At 43.1% G+C, this 20,021-nt stretch overlaps 2 protein-coding genes across 2 annotated transcripts; one reads left to right on the forward strand and one right to left on the reverse strand.

Annotated features, from left to right (window-relative positions):
• Window positions 1–14,189: 14,189 nt before the first annotated feature.
• On the reverse strand, window positions 14,190–15,431 carry LOC308074051 (zinc finger-containing ubiquitin peptidase 1-like; the record flags this gene model as incomplete). The annotated part of the gene is made up of 1 exon (XM_080413390.1): window positions 14,190–15,431. One exon carries the CDS (start codon window positions 15,429–15,431, stop codon window positions 14,190–14,192), a length of 1,242 nt encoding a protein of 413 aa, XP_080269516.1.
• A 2,237-nt stretch (window positions 15,432–17,668) lies between these two features.
• On the forward strand, window positions 17,669–19,759 carry LOC308074052 (eukaryotic translation initiation factor 3 subunit B-like; the record flags this gene model as incomplete). The annotated part of the gene is made up of 2 exons (XM_080413391.1): window positions 17,669–17,827; window positions 17,891–19,759. The coding sequence occupies 2 exons, from the start codon at window positions 17,669–17,671 to the stop codon at window positions 19,757–19,759; spliced, it is 2,028 nt and encodes a 675-aa protein (XP_080269517.1).
• Between the last annotated feature and the right edge of the window lie 262 nt (window positions 19,760–20,021).

Below are 20,021 nucleotides of genomic sequence, written 5' to 3' on the forward strand. Positions count from 1 at the left end.
GAGAGAGAGAGAGAGAGAAAGAAAGACCGTAAGCGGGAGATAGAGAGACAGAGAGAGAGAGAGAGAGAGAGAGAGAGAGAGAGAGAGCGGCGGCCCACCCACACATCCTGTACGTACGCCACTGTGTGTGTGTGTGTGTGTGTGTGTGTGTGTGTGTGTGTGTGTGTGTGTGCAGAAGTCAATGTATTGAATAAAATTAATGATGATTTAATCATATATAAATGATCAGGAATTCATCAGAGGATTGTGGACTGGGCCGGGTCACTCACGGTCACACATTGGTCTGAAACGGGCTGGAGGAACATGGACCTCCTGGGTGGATGGAACTCCACTGACAACACAGTGAGACATGTTACATGTTTTTATATTGTAATTCTATCAAAGTCACTGTATGTGAGTGACTGAGTGGATGTTAACATACATTGTTGTTTATTGTGCAGGTACTGGGACAGTGGATATCCTCTTAACGATGAAGACTGGAACTGTGCAGTCTACGCTCACTACCCTGACCCTGGAACATGGTTTAATCAGGGCTGTTCATATACAAGGCCCTCAATCTGTGAGAAATGATGTTTGTTTTACTTCATTGATGAAACTGCAGCTCAGTGTTCTGCTACAGTAGTAATTAGTAGTGAAAATGATAAAAAACATTTTATTGCACAGAAGTACAAACTGTTGTATCCATATTAACCACTTTAATACAAACCACCAACTATGATGGTTTAGCATGTTATTCATTTAGATTTGACAACCTCAACGTTTGTGCAAAATAGCAGATCTACAAGCTCACAACGCGTCACAACACAAGCTTGTAGATCAGCTATTTACAGCAAGGAGATTTGGTGAAGAAATACTAGAGCAGAGGTTCTCAAAGTGGGGGTCATGGGGGGGGGGGGGGGTCCAGGGGGGCCCCAGCTAAAGTAGTTAATATAGCATATAACTATTAAGTAATTTGGCTATTTTTTTGAACATTTTTTGAAAGATCTATAAAATTATAATGTTAACATTAAGTCTTCTTTTTTTTTATCACAAATCTTCTCTTATGGGGGTCCCTGTATGGGGGTCCCTGTATGGGGTCCCTGGCACGAAATATTTTTTAGATGGAGATTTGTGGCCAATTATATATCAATGTGGGGGTCCTTGACATGAACATGTTTGAGAACCACTTCACTAGCAAGGGACCCGCCTCATCTATTATTATTAGAATACAATAGAATACAACATCCTTTGGGGACCCCCTGGGGACCCCACCCCCAGTTTGGTAACCACTGTTCTAGAGGATCTAGTACAGAGCCCTGGGGGACCCCAGTCAACTATAATAGGGTTTAACCCATTAAAACATCTGTGTCACTTTAGATTTGAACCACTTAACCATTAGTTTATACTTTGGCTATTCAAACAAAGCAGATCTACAAGCTCATAGCGCGGCACCGAGTGCCGCGCTATGAGCTTGTAGATCTGCTATTGTTGAAAAATCTTGAAAATGTGTGCAAATCTTTGAATATATATTATACCGTATATATATATTTTAAAGGGAACATTTTCAACTCAAATCGTTGCTTCTGGAGGTCCCTGCATGGAACTAAATATTTAGAGATGGGGGTCCACGGCCAAATACATATCATTGTGGGGGTCCTTGACATGAAGAGGTTCTGAGCACCACAGATATAGCAACATACGTAAGTCTATCATAAAACAGTTTTAGAAGACATGTTTAGAACGGGCCTCAGGTCTTAAAGGGTTAAGTGTTCATATTTACACTGTGGATGAATTGTGGATCAGTCAGCATGTTGAAGCAAACAGAGTTGGACACACTTTGTCTTTTTAACATACAACTTTAACCCTTTAAGACCGGGAACGCATCTGTGTCATTTTAACATTCATTTGGCTATTCAAAAAAAAATAGCAGATCTACAAGCTCACAGCGCGGCACCGAGTGCCGCGCTATGAGCTTGTAGATCAGTTATTTTTTTTAGAAATGTTGTGACATTTTGTCCAAAATCTACTTTTTTAAAGCAAACATTTTTAACTCAATTCTTTATTCAAACTTTATTCAAACTTTTTTCATGTCAAGGACCCTCTGAATGAAATGTATTTGTCCACCGACCCCCCATCTCAAAATATGTTGTTCCAGGGACCCCCAGAAGCAAATATTTGAGTTAAAAATTGTTCGCTTAAAAAATATATATATATTTTTGTTTTTGTGGCTTTCCTAAGCCAATAATTTGATGACCGGGTGTGTATCCGGTAGGAGACACAAATAATCTACTTTGTGTCTCCTACCGGATACATTAGCCCGTAGGAGACGGGAATCAAATTATTGGCTTAGGAATGCCACAAAAACAAAAAATAAATCCATGGATTCAAGGCTTCATGGGGTGTGCAATTGATAGAAAATAAGTCATTTTTTGGGTGAACTACTCCTTTAAAGATTTGCACACATTTTCACGATTTTTCAAAAATAGCAGATCTACAAGCTCATAGCGCAGCACTTGGTGCCGCGCTATGAGCTTGTAGATCTGCTATTTTTGAATAGTCAAAATAAATCTAAAAATGACACAGATGCTTTCCCGGTCTTAATGGGTTAACCTTTTGAGCCCCTATAAAATAGCTGATCTACAAGCTCACAACGTGACGTGCTGTGAGCTTGTACATGATGATACTTTTGAACATGTTGATATTTCTGTAATAATATGTTTGAAATGTGTTGGAAATGCTATTGTCGCAATTTTGTAAAAGTTGAAAAGGTATTACGTACATTATTTTCAAAAAAATTGGTAAGTGGAATGTTAGATGGGGGTCCACGGCCAAATGATGAGGTGGGGGTCCCCCCTAAAATAAAATAAAAATACAATCTTTGGAATATATATATATACTAGTGACCCATACAAATGGGTCCGCGACCTAAAAAAGGGTCGCTCCCCACTGTTTGGTAAACAGAGATGTAAATGGTCTGATCTGAGATGGTTTTCATCACATTCAGCGACTAGATAATTTACATCAGCAGCTCATTTACATCAACTTAAAGGGATAGTTCACCCCCCCCCCAAAAAAAGTGTTTTATTAGGGCCCGAGCACTGCACAGTAGTGCGAGGCCCTATTGAAACAGCAATGATTATTATTGACGATAATGAATCGGGAAAATGAGGGCCTAAACGTACTCAAAAAGTTACGCAACTTTGCACACACATCACAAGTGGCAAAAAATTACATATTTTAATTGTTTCAAAGGGGCGTGTCCTAATGGCTCAATAGCGCCCCCTACAAAAGTTTGTGCTTCAAGCCCGACAATACGGTTTATCCTACACGTATAAAAATCGGTATACACCTGTATCATGTCCTGACTTACGAAAAAGTCTCTTGGAGCCATGACTGAAACCAAACAGGAAGTCGGCCATTTTGAATTGATAGTGGCGTTTTTGTGCATTTTACGCCATTTTCACGTGTTGTACTTTAACAAACTCCTCCTAGGAGGATTGACGGATCCGCCTCAAACTCGCTCAGAGTACACAAAAGACGTTAACGATGAAAAGTTGAAACTTGAGTTTTCGTAAAACGGCGTGACCATGGCAAGGCGTCAAGCGTCAATGCCAAACAGTGAGAATAGCCGTTCTACAATTCCTATTGGCTGGGCTTTAAACAGCCATAACTTTGGTTGGCAGCCTGCTACCGAGTACAAATTTAGTATGTGGACTAAGACCACCAATAGGGACAAGCTTTAATTTCTTGGCTGGCCTTTAAACAACCATATCTCGAGTTTGCAGCATGCTACCGAGTTCAAATTTGGTATGTGGACTTAGACCACCAATAGGGACGAGCGGTAATTTCAGAAGCCCCGCCCCCTCTATCTTCCTATTGGCTGGGTTTTAAACAGCCATAACACTGGTTCCCAGCATCAAATAGCTACGAAATTTGCTAGGTACACTTAGACGGCCAATAGAGACATGCTGAAATTGCTTAAGCCCCGCCCCCTCTGTGTTCCTATTGGCTGGGATTTAAACAGCCATAACTCCGGTTCCCAGCATCAAAAACCTACAAAATTTCCTAGGTACACTTTGACGGCCAATAGGGACAGGCAGAATTTGCTTTAGCAATTTAGCCTAACTTATCAGCTGATTGCCATACAGGCTTGTATCGTAGACATAACGTCGAGGGCCCGGTCATGCTTGCAACTTTAGTTATATCTATTCTATTTGCATTGTCTTTGCTTTGATGCTTTTATTATGGCTTTTTGATCTCATTCTATTGTCACACTGTAGATGAGGTTTAATACAATAATATCACTGTGTGTAATGTTGTAACAGCTGTACTGTAACGTGATAAAACACCTTGACTGTTACAGTGATTCATTCATAACTTACTGTATTGTAAACCATCTCTTCATGACCTTGTAAACTGAGCAGTGGAGGCATTTAATAAAACTTTACTTGGCAATATTATTAATCCAGTCTATTAATTAACATTCTACTTGCCTTCGGACAAAAATACTGTATGTGTACCTGATAATACTCTGATAATATATATATACTTTTTTTTAAGGTTAGGGTTTAGGGTTAGGAAACAAGAAATAAAGGGATATTTTCTCAGAATTCACGAATATTTTTCGAAACCTTCTAACAACACAAATGCTCCCTGGCTGGCAAAATATTTTCATGAAATATTTGAGAACCACTGGTTTAAATAATAATTACAAAAAATATAACAAGAGTTTTGATAAGAGCAGATCTACAAGCTCACAACACGTCGTATTGCGACCAGGCCTGGAATGTTGTCATTTTAAGGGCAAGGCCACTTGGCCTTTGGTGTTGTCCATTTTTTGTGAGGGCACAAAGGCCAAATACCAGGGCAGGAAGGACATCAAATAAAACAAGATTTGAGTCCATTGAAATAATTATTTGAATTTAAGGGTTGATGATGATTTTAAATGTAATATGTAGACTATCTGCAGTGAAATAAATACATCATGGTATTTACAATCTGATCCATGCTCAGCCCTGAAACAATCAAAGTCACTGGATTGGTTTAAAGATGGGGACTCAGGGGAGTTAAGAATTCAGAATCTCAATAAAAGACTCTGGTGTCTACATAATGACAAGAAATAGACAGAGGAGAAAGTGGTTCAGTCAGCTGGGGCCAGTGGTGTGGTCTAGGTTTTTTTCGGGGGGCATACTATAATAATTCCCTCCCACACGCACAGCACGTGCACGCCCACATGCACACGCGTGCATGGTCGCCCAATGAAATGACTGCACTGTTGTTAAGTAGTTAATGTGATAATTACTTCAAAACTGCAACTGCCAGCGGTCATTATCACCTCAAGACAATAGCCACACATAAGCCTTCACCTCAGACGCCACATTATCACATGAAAAAGGCTATTTGAACTGAAGTTTAGAATCTTGCTGCATTAGGATTTACATGCCTACTTAACGACCAAACGAGGAATATCTACTGACTGGACTGCTAACATTACAGTTGTGTCTGTGATGAGATTACGGCTGGCCTGCGACCAAAACAAATGGTGAGTTATGAACAGAACTGACTTTGGCTGGAGGTGGTCAACGTGAAATCGCGCAAAGACACTCGACTTAAAGGGATATTTCACTTTCAAATAAAATAAACATTTAAAAAATATATTAAAAATAAATGAAAAAAGTAATGGAAAAATCACGGCCCCCTCATGCATTAGAGTGTCCTACTAATGTGTGAGGGGGCCGTGATTTTGCCATAACTTTTTTAATTTTTTAAAAATATTTATTTTTAATGCTTATTTTATTTGAAAGTGAAATATCCCTTTAATGTTTTGAGGGCAAAAATACGAAAAAAAATGATTTTTAAAAAATTGCACGCAAGTCTCTCTTTGCGCTCTCCCACTCAGAGAAAGTTAGGCGCCCGTGGAACAGCCTGCCCATATTAGAGCTGCTCAGTCTATAAATATATTTAAATCACTATTGAAGACATACTTCTTTTCTTTGGCCTTTGAGCACAGCTGACACTAGCTAGCACTATACATTATCACTTTGGTTGGCTTCTAAATGTGCTTTATAGATACACTTTGAGTTGAGTCCTAGATTATTGTCATGTCAACGACCTCCAGATGTATTTGGCCACAGATTGCTGTTAATATATCAAAATGATTCAACGTTTTTTCTACAAGCTCACATGAGAGCTTCTAGATCAGCTATTTTTTTATATCTGAAATGTAAACAATATATAGTGTTCCAGTGGTTCAACTGTTCCCCAGTTTTTGCTGGGGACCCCCTGGAACCCCCTCAAGGACCCCTGGAGGTCTCCGGACCTCCAGTTTGAGAACCAGTGCCACACATAATGTGCTAAATGTCTGTTGCCATTGGTTACGGTTTTAACTCCGTCTGTGAGACATAGGAGGTCAGCTGACCACATGTGTGACACTTCTTGAGAATAATGAATTGCATTTTTATGGCGCTTTTCTAAGTACTCAAACTTACTCAAAGCGCTTTACAATGGTTCATTCATTCATACAGGGGGGGGACATTGGCCAGCGTCCCCACTTTTCCCACATTCACACACCAATGGTGGCAAGCTAGCGCCAAATCATTGGAGGCAATGTAGGGTTCAGTGTCTTGCCCAAGGACACTTCGACATGTGGACAGGAGGAGCCGGGATTCTAACCGCCGACCCACGGATCATTGGACGACCTGCTCTATCTCCTGAGACACATCCACCCTTATGTTTGAGCCACAGCCGACAAATATGTTTGTCACTTCCTCCATTCTCACGTATACTGCACTTTCTGTGGTAAAGAGCCTATTGGCCAACACGCACACACACACACACACACACACACACACACACACACACACACACACACACACACACACAGGGCTGTAGGCCGAATCAAGTGTCAAATCTTATTTTAGGAAGTTAAACCCCATTTGGAAATTGCAGTTGATCAGTGGTGTAAAGTAACTAAGTACATTTACTCAAGTACTGTACTTAAAGGGATATTTCACTTTAAAAAAAACTCTTGGTCATTTTATCGTCTACTCAGGCTTTTGTGAGCCCCCCAGACCGTTTTTAAGTTGCTTGATTTAGTATTTAGATATTTGATAATCATTTTATCAGACACGCCCCCTTCCTATACAAACCCATTATAACTTCAAACTCAATTTTTAACCTGTTAGATTCATCAAAAACACCCGTCCTTGGTTCTGCTGACTCACCCTGCCCTCCTAATACGTGAGGGGGCCGTGTTTTTTTGATAACTTTTTTCGTTTATTTTATTAATTTTTTTTAATGTATTAATTTTTTTTCATTTTCCAAAAAATATATAAAAAATAAATGAAAAAAGTAATCGAAAAAACACGGCCCCCTCACGTATTAGGAGGGCAGGGTGAGTCACCAGAACCAAGGACGGGTGTTTTTGACCAATCTAACAGGTTCAAAATGGAGTTTGAAGTTATAATGGGTTTGTATAGGAAGGGGGCGTGTCTGATAAAATGAATATCAAATATCTAAATACTGAATCAAGCAACTTAAAAACGGTCTGGGGGGCTCACAAAAGCCTAAGTAGACGATATAATGACCAAAAGTTTTTTTGAAAGTGAAATATCCCTTTAAGTAAAATGTTGAGGTACTTTTACTTTACCGGAGTACTTCCAATTGTCTATACTTTTACTTCTACTCCACTACATCTCAGAGGCAAATATTGTACTTTTACTCCACTACAATTATTTGAAAACTTTAGTTACTAGTTACTTGCAGATACAAATTATCACGTTATAAAATATACATTAACCTCTTTAGCCCTATTTTAAAACTAGGCTATTTGAAAATAACAGATCTACAAGCTCACAACGCATTGCATCGCGATGCGTTGTGAGCTTGTAGATCACCCATTTTCAAACATTTTAGTACTTTTACTTTTGGTACTTTAAGTACATTTTGATACCAATACTTTTGTACTTTTACTCAAGTAAATTTTGAATTTCTGACTTTTACTTGTAACAGAGTACTTCTGGCATTGCAGTATTGATACTTTTACTTAGGTAAAAAAACGTTAGTACTTTTTCCACCACTGCAACTAATCATGTTTACATCGACCCTAAAAAATACACCTACGTGTTGCGGCAACTTTGCCTTCGTCAGAGAGACTAGACAGACTAGTCACCCTGACGAAGGCAGTGTTGGTTTGAGGTCAATTTAGCTTTATTTTCCTTTTTTAGCCTTGTTCTCTGAGCCAGAACTACTGCATGTGATTGCACAATGACTGTTAGCTATGTGCAGTGGTGTAAAGTAACTAAGTACATTTACTGAAGTGCTGTTCTTAAGTACATTTTTTAGGTACTTTTACTTTACTAAAGTATTTCCAATTTTTACTTTTACTCCACTACATCTCAGAGGCAAATATTGTACTTTTAATCCACTACAATTATTTAAAAACTTTAGTTACTAATTACTTTGTTGATTTTGATTATTACAAAACATGCATTAACCACTTCAGCCCTATACATTACATACATTTTGGCCATTTGAAAATAGCAGATCTACAAGCTCACAATGTGTCGTGATGCAACAAATTGTGAGCTTGTAGATCTGCCATTTTCAAAAGATGTTTATATATTTGAAAACTTGTGAAATGCGACATTCTGCATAATGAGTACTTTTACTTTTCTACTTTAAGTATATTTTGAGCAGTATGGGTTGGCGCCCCAGCCTATGTCTTCCGTGAGACCTGGTGAGACGAAGAAGGGGCCCAGACAGGAGGCCATCCACAGAGCCTAGTCCCTCCACGTGCCAGAGCCTCCCCCGGTCCCAGCAGAGTAGTTCTGGAGAAGCGGACTGAGGGGCCCAGTCTTTCCCTAAGAGGACTGACCGTGGGTAGCTACTGGGACGTAAGCCGGGGCTTGATCACCTGGGCGAGGGTGTATGTTGCGAGACCTGAAACACACGTTGACCCCAGGCTACAACACTGATGATACGTCCCAGGTGCATCCATGTGATGGTTTTTATTTAAACCTAACCTTATTCCTAAACTTAACCTCAGTAAACCTATGCCTAAACCTAACCTTATTCCTAACCTTAACCTCAGTAAAACTATGCCTAAACCTAACCTTATTCCTAAACGTAACCTCAGTAAACTATGCCTAAACCTAACCTTATTCCTAAACTTAACCTCAGTAAAACTATGTCTAAACCTAACCTTATTCCTAACCTTAACCTCATTAAAACTATGTCTGAACCTAACCTTATTCCTAACCTTAACCTCATTAAAACTATGTCTAAACCTAACCTTATTCCTAACCTTAACCTCATTAAAACTATGTCTGAACCTAACCTTATTCCTTAACTTAAGTAAAACAAATACAAGAACTGCTGGGGTCGAGCTTTCCGTGAAAAAAAAAAGAAAAAAAAAGGTCGGACTAGGCTGTTGTAGCGACCGTTACCATCCACAGAACCATTTTAGTGCTATTTAGCACCTTTTTATTTTTAGTGTGAGATATGATCTACTGAACAACAAAGAGGAAGTTGCTATTCAAACTGACCGTTTCTGCATTTTAGCCATACTTCTCTCTTTTTTATCTATTTGTCATCTGTTTCGTTTCCTCCCACAGAGTGAAAAAAAAAAAAAAAGTGAGTAGTATTAAAATATGAGATATTTTTATAAGGCTGTGGAATACTGTATGGTTTATAAAACACACAATACATGTCTGCTGCTATTAGTGTTTCCCAAACAATGGGCCGGACCCATATGTGGGTCACGCAACCATTTGTATGGGTTACGTTTCCTAACCCAACGTTTTAAAAAACTAACAATAAAATAAGAAGAGAAGATGTTCAATAATGAATAAAGTCACATTTCTTCAGAACAAAATCTCATATTTTTTTCCAAAATAATTTCTTTTCAAGAACAAGAAATGTTCAAACAAATCTAAAATCAATTCCAAACATTTAAAAAACGTTTATGAAATAGTGAAAATATCACCATTTCCGCAACACAACAGAGTGAAACTCATTCACATCAGCCTTCCATTACTGACTGTACATCAGAGCTCAACACCTCTAGCTCTAACTGTGTGAAGGTCACAGCAAAAGTCACACGTTATGCTAAATGAAGTGACCAACATCACCATAGACACATAATACTGAACCCTGTCAAAAGTCACTATAGCTTCAACAGCAGAAACAACACAGCAGACACGTCAGCCTTCATTTACAGAGACACAATATTCAAGTCTCCATGGGGTGACTGATCCATAGGAAAAAAAGTTATTTTTGGGTGAACTATCCCTTTAAACAGAGCTGAATCACATTAAAACAGGTGGTTCTCAACACTTTTCCGGGGCCCACTTGAACACCCACCCATCTGACCACTAATAAAGAGGTCAGACGGGGGGCCCACTTGAACACCCACCCATCTGACCACTAATAAAGAGGTCAGACGGGGGGGCCCACTTGAACACCCACCCATCTGACCACTAATAAAGCTTGTTTATTTTTAATGATCAATGTATTGGTTCTGACTTTACATTCATATGTATCTGTATCACTATAAAACACTATGTTTTATAAGAAACAATACAATGACATTGTTCTTCTCTGGTCGCGGGGGCAACAGTTCCAGCAGAGAGCTCCAGACTTTCCTCTCCTGAGCAACATTAGCAACTTCCTCCTGGGGGATTCCGAGGCGTTCCCAGGCCAGTGTGGAGATGTAATCTGCCCATCTGGTCCTTGGTCTGCCCCGGGGTCTGTGAAATCTTAATGTTTTTTGTCAATTATTTGGGGGGCCCACTTGCAATATCCTCACGGCCTGCCAGTGGGCCCCCGACCCACAGGTTGAGAACCACTGCAGAAGGAAGGAAGGAAGGAAGGAAGGAAGGAAGGAAGGAAGGAAGGAAGGAAGGAAGGAAGGAAGGAAGGAAGGAAGGAAGGAAGGAAGGAAGGAAGGAAGGAAGGAAGGAAGGAAAGAAAGAAAGAAAGAAGGAAAGAAATTAAGATATATTCCTACCTTGAGCTGTCTTCTTCCATGTATTGGCGTCACATCGTCCAACTCTGTGTCGTGCGGTCGGTCACAACATATTCTAAGTGTTGGGTCTGAGAGGCTAAAAGGTGGTTCCGTGGCTCAAATGCCACATAAATAATGGACCTTGATATGAAAAGGGTTGAAAACTCCTGCTCTAGTAAACTAGACCGAGTTACATGGATCACTTTTTTCTTTCTTTACCAAACAATTGCACATGTATAAGTTTGCGTGCCCACACAACGCATCGTTCCCCACTAATGTTCCCCAACTTCCCCCCGGAATATGGATGCTGGGGTTCAAGTGCAGGTTAATATAATATACAGAAACTGAACATAAAGTCGTCCTTAATTTTTTTTGAAATGTCTAAAAAATAAAGAAAGACCCAGAAAAACCCTCGCGAACCAACTGTTCAATAGATCCATAGAACATGCTGTTGCGCAGAATTTTATTCACATGTAAATATTATGTTTCAAACCCACGTCCACTTTTTAATCCCATAAGCGATGCTGCCTGTTTGAATGCCTTTAGCAGGTTGATAATGATGTGGATATAACGTTTGAGAAACAGGAAACATAACGAGAGCCAGGCTGGAAAAGGTCTGCCTTAAAATCAACACCTAATTCAGGGGTCTTCAACGTTTTCAGGCCAAGGACCCCCAAACTGAGAGAGATGTGAAGCAGGGACCCCCTCTATATTGTATAAAATTGTGTTTCAGATTAAACTTTTTTTTTTTTTACTTGGTCTGCTCTTTTTTTCCTTTTACACCTATATAGTTGTTGCCAAAAATAGCCGATCTACAAGCTCACAACGCCTCGCAGCGCGAGGCGTTGTGAGCTTGTAGATCTGCTATTTTCGGCTAATGTTACCCTCAGAAAAGGGATGCTAAAAAAAAATCCTATCACACAAAGATTTGGCGGACCCCCTGTAGTAACTCTGAGGACCCCCTAGGGGTCCCGGACCCCCTGTTGAAGACCCCTGACCTAATTATTAAAAGTGCAGATAAGGGAGGAGCAATTGTTGTTTTAAGTGGTCAGATGGGTGTGCCGCAAACACTTTGGAGATCGTGGGGCCCTGATCTGGAAACGGTTCAGATCTAACCACTCCCCCACTAGCTTTACTGTCAGCCGTCAACACTAGAATAAACACGCTTGATTAAACAGACATGCTTTTAATTGCTAAATGTACAGTAAAATGTACTATTTAAGCATTCAGCAGACGCTCTTAATCCAGAGCGATTTACAGTAAGCAAGGTAAACACGAGGTAATGCATAGAAATAGTCATCTTGGATCATAGGTAAACCAAGGACCTATCTTCAGTCTTAACAGTAGAATATCAGGGGAAAAAAACAACAACTAGAAAAAGTGCTCCTCGGAGCACAGGTCTCCGCCAGGTCAGGTACGTTATTGTGGCCTCCTGGTGGCGCTATAATAGGCCAATGTGAAAAGGGTGCCATTTGTTCAAGGGCTTTTCACTGCAATCGGACACTGCATTCATGATTTGAGGCATTTTGTTCCAAAAATGTGTTTTGCAAAATTAGACCTACTGGTGGCGCTATAATAGGCCAATGTGAAAAGGGTGGCATTTCTTCCTCGGCCTAAGAGAAATGTGCGGAAATCGCAAGCTGCGTTCATGATTTGAGGCATTTTGTTCAAAACGGACCAATCCTGCAAACTTTGGAAGCCAATCTTAGCCAATCAGGATGTAACATGGGAAATCGGATAAATCCGCATTGATCACATGACTATAGACATACTGTGTACCGATTTGTGTGATGTTTGGACAAAATCTGTAGGAGTAGTATCAATAAATGTGTTTTGCACATATCGGCCTCCTGGTGGCGCTATAACAGGCCAATCTGAATTGGTTCTGAATTGGCATCCAGGGAGAGTGTGTGCACAGTTTCGCAGTGGCCGGGCCAAGATTATTTGCTAACGGACGGACAGGACGGACGGACGGACGGACGGACGGACGGACACACGGACGGACGGACACACGGACGGACGGACGGACAGAGGGTAAAACATACTCTCACTCACTCTTTCGGCCTGGCGGAGACAATAATCTGTACATTGAAACTATACACACCATAGGATGGTTGAAGACCAAGCGTGCTGCGGCATTCTGGAGGGGCTTAAGCGCACATGCCGGGAGGCCAGTAAGGAGAGAGTTACAATAGTGAAGTTTTCATTTGACTGATGTCTGGATAAGGAGCTGGGCTATAGTACCATTTTATTATATCTTTATGTGGCAGCTGGACATAAACCAGGACAAAATCCCCAAAGGGAAGAATACAGTAACATATAACTTTGACATTGGTGTAAGCCAGTAGAGATAATAATCAATATAATAATAATAAAAAACACAATAGAGAGAAGATTATAAACATGTATTTTATTTTCTTATATTTGATTAACATCTCAAATCAGGAGCAAACAAGAAAACAAACTTTTTTTCTTGATTTGCATTTCACAAAGGCCGAGTTGATACATATGATCTATTTGAAATAAGCCATGGCATTATATTAATATAAATACAAAATAAAAACATTATTGAATAAAGAGATTTTTTTTAACAAAAGTATTACTGATAAATAACTGAACAAAATTATAATAAACTCTTTGTTTGCTTTTGGTAAATTAATGCCCTACTTCATCATACAAGAGTGTCACACAAAAGTAGCGATCACAACTGACAAAATTGTAATTATTTAATTCTAATCCTACTACTATAATTGAAATGACCTCCAAAAGTTTGTCCGTGGTAAAAGTACGTACGATCGCTCCACTTGCCTCCAAACTTGCCACAGGCTGTTGATCAGTGCTCTGGCTAATATGTAGGCTTCTTTCCCCGCCTTCAATGTACTTACGTATTGTACAGTTAATATAAAACTACATTTTAACATTTTAGCAGCTTAACTTCTTTTTGGCCGCAGCTTCTTTTTGGCCGCAGCTTCTTTTTGGCCGCAGCATCTTTTTATTGGATTAGTCGATCACCATGATCAGTCATAACCATAAGGACTTTCCAATGCACAGCTACCACTGCCAAATATGGACTGTGATATGATCGGGCCTAGAACCTCTAGTGATAATTAAAAAGGAACGGTTTTGGACATAGAAGGTTTCCACCCGACAGCAACAAATTATTAGATCCACAGTGAAAATGAAACGGGACATCTGCATTCCAGGCTCAAGGAATCCTTTCAGCTCGCCACGTTTTCGACTTCAAGATGCAAACGTGTTTTTCCTCGGGAGACAGCGCGCCCTCCACTGCCACCACCTGGTACTGCGTGTGCTTCAGCTGGGCGGGAAGCTTTCTGATGCGCTCGACGGCCCTGGCCGCGCTGTACCTGCCGAGGAGCTCCCTGGCCGCGGCCGGACAGCCGGGGTCCAGCACCAGCAGGCACAGAGTCCCGTTCCTCTTCTGTTCCAGTCCCACGATGGTCCGGCTGTGACCTTGGTGCTGCAGGTACAGAGGGGGTAGAGAGGTCTGTGTCACGCGGAGGAGGGGCAACCTGGTGCCCCTTCCAGCAGAAAAGTACCGCTTCACCCAATCAAAGAGGCTGGGGTGGGTGTCTCCCGGGCCGGTGGTCTTGTGGAAGTCTACGACCTCGGCCCTGGCTCCCAGGGAGGTGAGGAGAACGTAGATCTCCGTGGCGCCGATCAAGGCCCGACTTCCCTGCAGCCGCCGGTCGAAGTGGGACGCGCCTTGTGGATCCAGGCCCTCCAGCCACGCCCCCTCGATCAGGCCCTGTAGCCGGGGGACGCTGGGAATGGCCTTCTCCGAGAGACGGTCGGCGAACGTCTTCATTCTGAGCAGAGAGGAGAGAAGCATCTGGAAGTTCCGGTAGCCGCAGCCCCAGCCTCTGTCCAAATCCGAGGCGCAGAAGTGGTCCGCCTCGGCACTCAGCCACACGTGGGCACAGTCTGTGGCCTCCCTCTGGTAGTACCCGTACAAGGCACCGATCATACCCCGAGTTCTGGTTCTACCGTCATCAAGCCCCGGGGAAAAAGCCTCCATCGTCCCGTTCCTACCGTTGTGAAAGTCTCTGGACACGGCCTTCCCCTTTGTCTGCTCTATCCTATTCCTGTTATAGCGCCCCCTGTAGCCTCTCAGGCCAAATTGTATCTGCACCGGTATCTTCTTGGCCTCCTGCTTGGCCTCCTGCTTAGCCTCCTGTTCCCGACGCCTCTGCTCCTCTACCGCGCCGTACTCCAAATGCAGCTCGACGTGCTCCTGCAGCGCCGAGGCGTCCAAACAGACCAGGGAACACATGGGACACTCGTAGCTCTCCTCGCCTTCAGCCACCACGACGGTCTGCTCCTGGAGATGCGCCTCGACGTGCTCCTGCAGCATGTGGGTGGTGCTGTAGACCCGAGAACAGATGGGGCACATAAACTGGCCCCACTGAAACACATCGCTTTTGGCCATGTCTCCTATACACTGAATGAAATGACAGAGTCCAGGGCCTTTCTAACATGTGGTGTTGTTATGTCATTGATACGTCATAGAGTCCTTCAGCTTGGCCAGGCGTCTCGGCTGGTAGACGCTCGGCTGCCATGTTCGGGGTAGCAGCCTGGACGGCAACGAAAAAGTTGTAAATGTATGTTTCTAAAAATCACAAAGTTGAGACGGGGCGTTTTATTATCCCCAAAATGTTGCGTGAATGTTGTTTGTAGATTCCGACCATGTCGACTCAATCCCAGATTTCTGTATTTGAAGAATATTAACGCAGTAAGAACATATTTACTATGCTGTGTCTGTCGGTATGCAACTCTAAATATTTAACTTACATTTCATAATGGCAGTCTATGGGACTTGGATCAGGCTGAAACCATGGCCAAATATGGAGCCATACATCATAGATATGTCATGGATATATCATAGATGACTGCGTCACAGGCTGGCCGCATTAAATCCAAGACATTCAGGCTGCTCCAGATGAATTCAGATACAACTACAACACAGGCCAGCCTGTTATGTTGATTAGACATTGTGCATCATACATGCTCCCTCTGTCCACTCTGGTGGTGCTGGTGCCTGTAGTGTCTCTGTGTGGCCTGCTCTACTCTGCTGCAGTGGATGAAGCCTTTCCACAGGGCTGTACAGGTGGCAGCGGTCTCTGTTATTACAGCCTGCTACTGCCAGTCACCCTCGTAGTCTACGCCTTCTTCCACTTGTGGAGCTGGGTGGGGATTGAACTCTTCCGGCACAACTAGGATACAGCTTGTTTTGTCCATTTTATATGGTGATGATGGCTGTATGATTTCACCATCTCTAGGTTTTCCTGTACTGTTTTGGCTTAACCTGATTTGTAATGCCCTGCACCAGTAATCCTCTTTCTTTTTTTTTTCGCCAGGCCAAAAGGTATGGATGGCCGAGACTAAGTTTTGCACCCCCTCCCTCCGTCCGTCCGTCCGTCCGTGTGTGTGTGTGTGTGTGTGTGTGTGTGTGTGTGTGTGTGTGTGTGTGTCCATCTTTTATCTACTAATCTCCGGCACTGTTGGCTTGATCGTAGTGAAACTGTGCACACATACTCCCTGGATGCCAGAGCAGAGCCTCTAGCCCAAGTTTTCACATGGGCCTGTTATGGCGCCACCAGGAGGCCACTTTTTGCTAAACTAATTTTTTGACAGTACTTTTTGTCCTAACACACAAATCGGTATACAGTATCCCTATATAGTCATTAAACTAAACTGGTCTTAAAGAGTTTTCATATTCCATCCTGATTGGCTAAGATTGGCTTCCAAAGTTTGCAGGAGTGATCCATTTTGAACAAAATGCCTCAAATCATGAACGTGCGATTTCCGTGGAATTTTGCACACACATTAGCACTAGGCCGAGGAAGAAATGCCACAGAAAAAAACACCACACACAGAAAAGGGAAAATCTAAGGAAAGCTAGTTGTACTGTCCAACTTGTGTAAATGCACGGTTTGTTATTGTTAAAATGTATCAATATATGTATCTATAAATCCAAACAATCTCTGAGTGAGTGAGTGAGTGAGTGAGTGACCAGTGTATCTCGAGAACCCCCTTTCTCTGCGTACGTATCACAGAGGACCGGAGGGAGTGATGTGCCAAGTAGGAAGTGGGTCGGCTCAGCATATCCGCAAATCCCCCATATATGGAGTACCCTGTTCAACTGACCATAGAGATGCCACCTTTCAGGAGGCCAAAGAAGCAAGAAGAAAGGTGACGTAATTCACTGCCTTCAACCCCACCCCCCCTTTTCTACTCTGTACATATAGTGTTTTATGTTTGTTGATGATATTGTATTTTGGTGTTATCTTTCATGCTATGTTAATTAATTGAATACATAGGACCTCAATGGAAACAAGTCCTCAGGACTCTTTCCTGGTGTTATCCTTTTAGACCAAGTGTGCTGTTTGCATTTCTGTCTAATAAAGTATTCAATTAATCAATCAATCCATATTTGGGCATGCCACACTCCATACATGGGCATAAAAGTGACATAGACTTACAGATACAGAAATATCTATGTATGGGCAATGGATACTGCTGATTGGTTGAAGCACATGATGTCACTTTATGCCCATATGGGTATAAAGTGTCACAACAGCTGCAAACCCCGGGCTCTGTAAATTACACATTTAGCTTTCTAAGAGAAGTAATCACCCCCAAAATCTTTTTGAAATGCAAGATACAATGAACGTGTACGAGGAAGAGGAACCTTCCTTTAGCGACCCAGAGGACTTTGTGGACGACATCGGAGATGAAGAACTTCTGTGTGACCTGCTGCAGGACAAGCCCCTGGAAGCCGACGGTATAGAGTGTAGTTGTGTAGTGGTGGACAACGTTCCCCAGGTGGTAAAGAAAGAGAAGCCTCCTGAGGAGCAGCCCTTCAAAGACATTGGTAACATTCCCCAGGTGGGCCCGGAGCGCCTGGAGAAGCTAAAGAAAATCATTCATAAGATCTTCTCCAAGTTCGGCAACATCGCCACCGAGTTCTATCCCGAGGCGGATGACGGTGTGACTAAAGGCTACGTCTTCATGGAGTACGCTACTCCCGCTCAGGCCTCGGAGGCGGTGAAGAGCGCCAACGGCTACAAACTGGACAAGCAGCACACGTTCAAGGTCACCACGCTGACTGATTTTGACAAGTACATGAACGAGAGTAACGACTGGGAGCCTCCTGAGGAGCAGCCCTTCAAAGACATCGGTAACCTGCAGCACTGGCTTCTAGATCCAGAATGTTGCGATCAGTACAGCGTGATCTACGAGTCGGGACAGAGGACGGCCATCTTCTCCAACGACGCCACAGAGCCGATTGAGGAGAGAAAACAGTGGACAGAGACGTATGTGCGCTGGTCTCCTCAAGGCACCTACCTGGTGACCTTCCACCTGCGTGGCATTGCGTTGTGGGGCGGTGAGAAATTCAAGGAGATTCAGAGGTTCAACCACCAGGGTGTCTCCCTCGCCGACTTCTCCCCCTGTGAGAGGTACGTGGTGACCTTCAGTCCACCACCGAATGACACGAGAGAGAACCCACAGGCCATCGCCATCATCTGGGATATTAAAACCGGTCAGAAGAAGAGGGTGTTCCACTGTGAGAGCACTACACACTGGCCCGTCTTCAAATGGAGCCACGATGGTAAGTACCTTGCCAGAATGACACAGGATACATTGAGCATCTATGAGACTCTGTCTATGTTCCTGCTTGAATTGAAGAGTCTCAAGATCATTGGAATCAAAGACTTCTCTTGGTCTCCTGCTGACAACATCATAGCGTATTGGATGTGTTTGTCTGACGACAAACACATCCCGGCCAGAGTGACCCTGATGCAGATCCCCTCACGTCAGGAGATCAGGGTTCACAACTTGTTCAACGTAGTCAACTGCAAACTGCAATGGCAGAGGAACGGAGACTACCTCTGTGTGAAAGTGGGCAGGAACCCCAAGGGAACGCAGGGAGTCGTCACCAACTTTGAGATCTTCAGAATGAGGGAAAAGCTGGTTCCGATTGATCTAGTGGAAATGAAGGAGAGCATTGTAGCGTTTGCGTTGGAGCCCAACGGCAGCAGGTTTGCAGTTGTCCACGGAGAGTCTCCTGGTCGCTACAACGCGTCCATCTACCACATCAAAAACAACGGCAAGATCGAGCTCATGAAAGTGTTTGAGAATCAGCAGGTCAACAGTATCTTCTGGAGCCCGCGGGGACGGTTCCTGGTGCTGGCGGGGCTCAGGAGCATGAATGGGTCCCTGGCCTTCGTGGACACGTCTGACTGCACCATGATGAGCACGGCAGAGCACTACACGGTGTCCAACGTGGAGTGGGATCCCACGGGCCGCTACGTCGTCACCTCCGTGTCCTGGTGGAGCCACAAGGTGGACAACACCTACTGGCTTTGGACGTTTCAGGGCCGCTTGCTTCAGAAGAACAACAAGGAGCGCTTCTGTCAGCTGCTTTGGCGGCCCCGGCCGGCCACCTTGCTGAGCGAGGAAAAGATCAGGTCCATCAATAAAGACCTAAAGAGGTTTTCCAAGATCTTTGAGCAGAAAGATCGTCTGAGCCAGTCCAAGGCTTCCAAGGAGCTGGTGGACAAGCGCAGGGCCATGGTCGAGAAGTATTGGCTGTACCGCCAGGCCGCCAGTCAGGCGTACCAGGAACAGAGGGACCTCCGCCTCAAACTGAGAGACGGAGTGGACACCGACGAACTGGACAGTAACGTGGGTGACGTGGAGGAGGAGACTGTAGAGTTCTTGTTCTTTATCAGGGAAGAACGGATTCCCCACTGAGATCTGTAGTGCCCTGCACCAGTAATTCTCTTTTTGAGTGGTGCCAACCACTCCTACATTTGACCGAGTGTGTTTGTCTGTCCGTCCGTCCGTCCGTCCGTGAGCTTGTAGATTGGCAATTTGAACTATCTGAAAATATTTAAAAAAAATAGTAAAACATGGCAAAGAAGTTTAGGGCTAATGGGTAATGCCGCGTTCACACCGGCGGGAAGCTGAACAATGAATTAGCTTTTATTTTCAATGTTATCTCTATGCAAATTGG

Source organism: Gymnoscopelus braueri (assembly GCF_963280865.1).
Source record: "Gymnoscopelus braueri genome assembly, chromosome: 19".
Lineage (NCBI taxonomy): Eukaryota > Metazoa > Chordata > Actinopteri > Myctophiformes > Myctophidae > Gymnoscopelus > Gymnoscopelus braueri.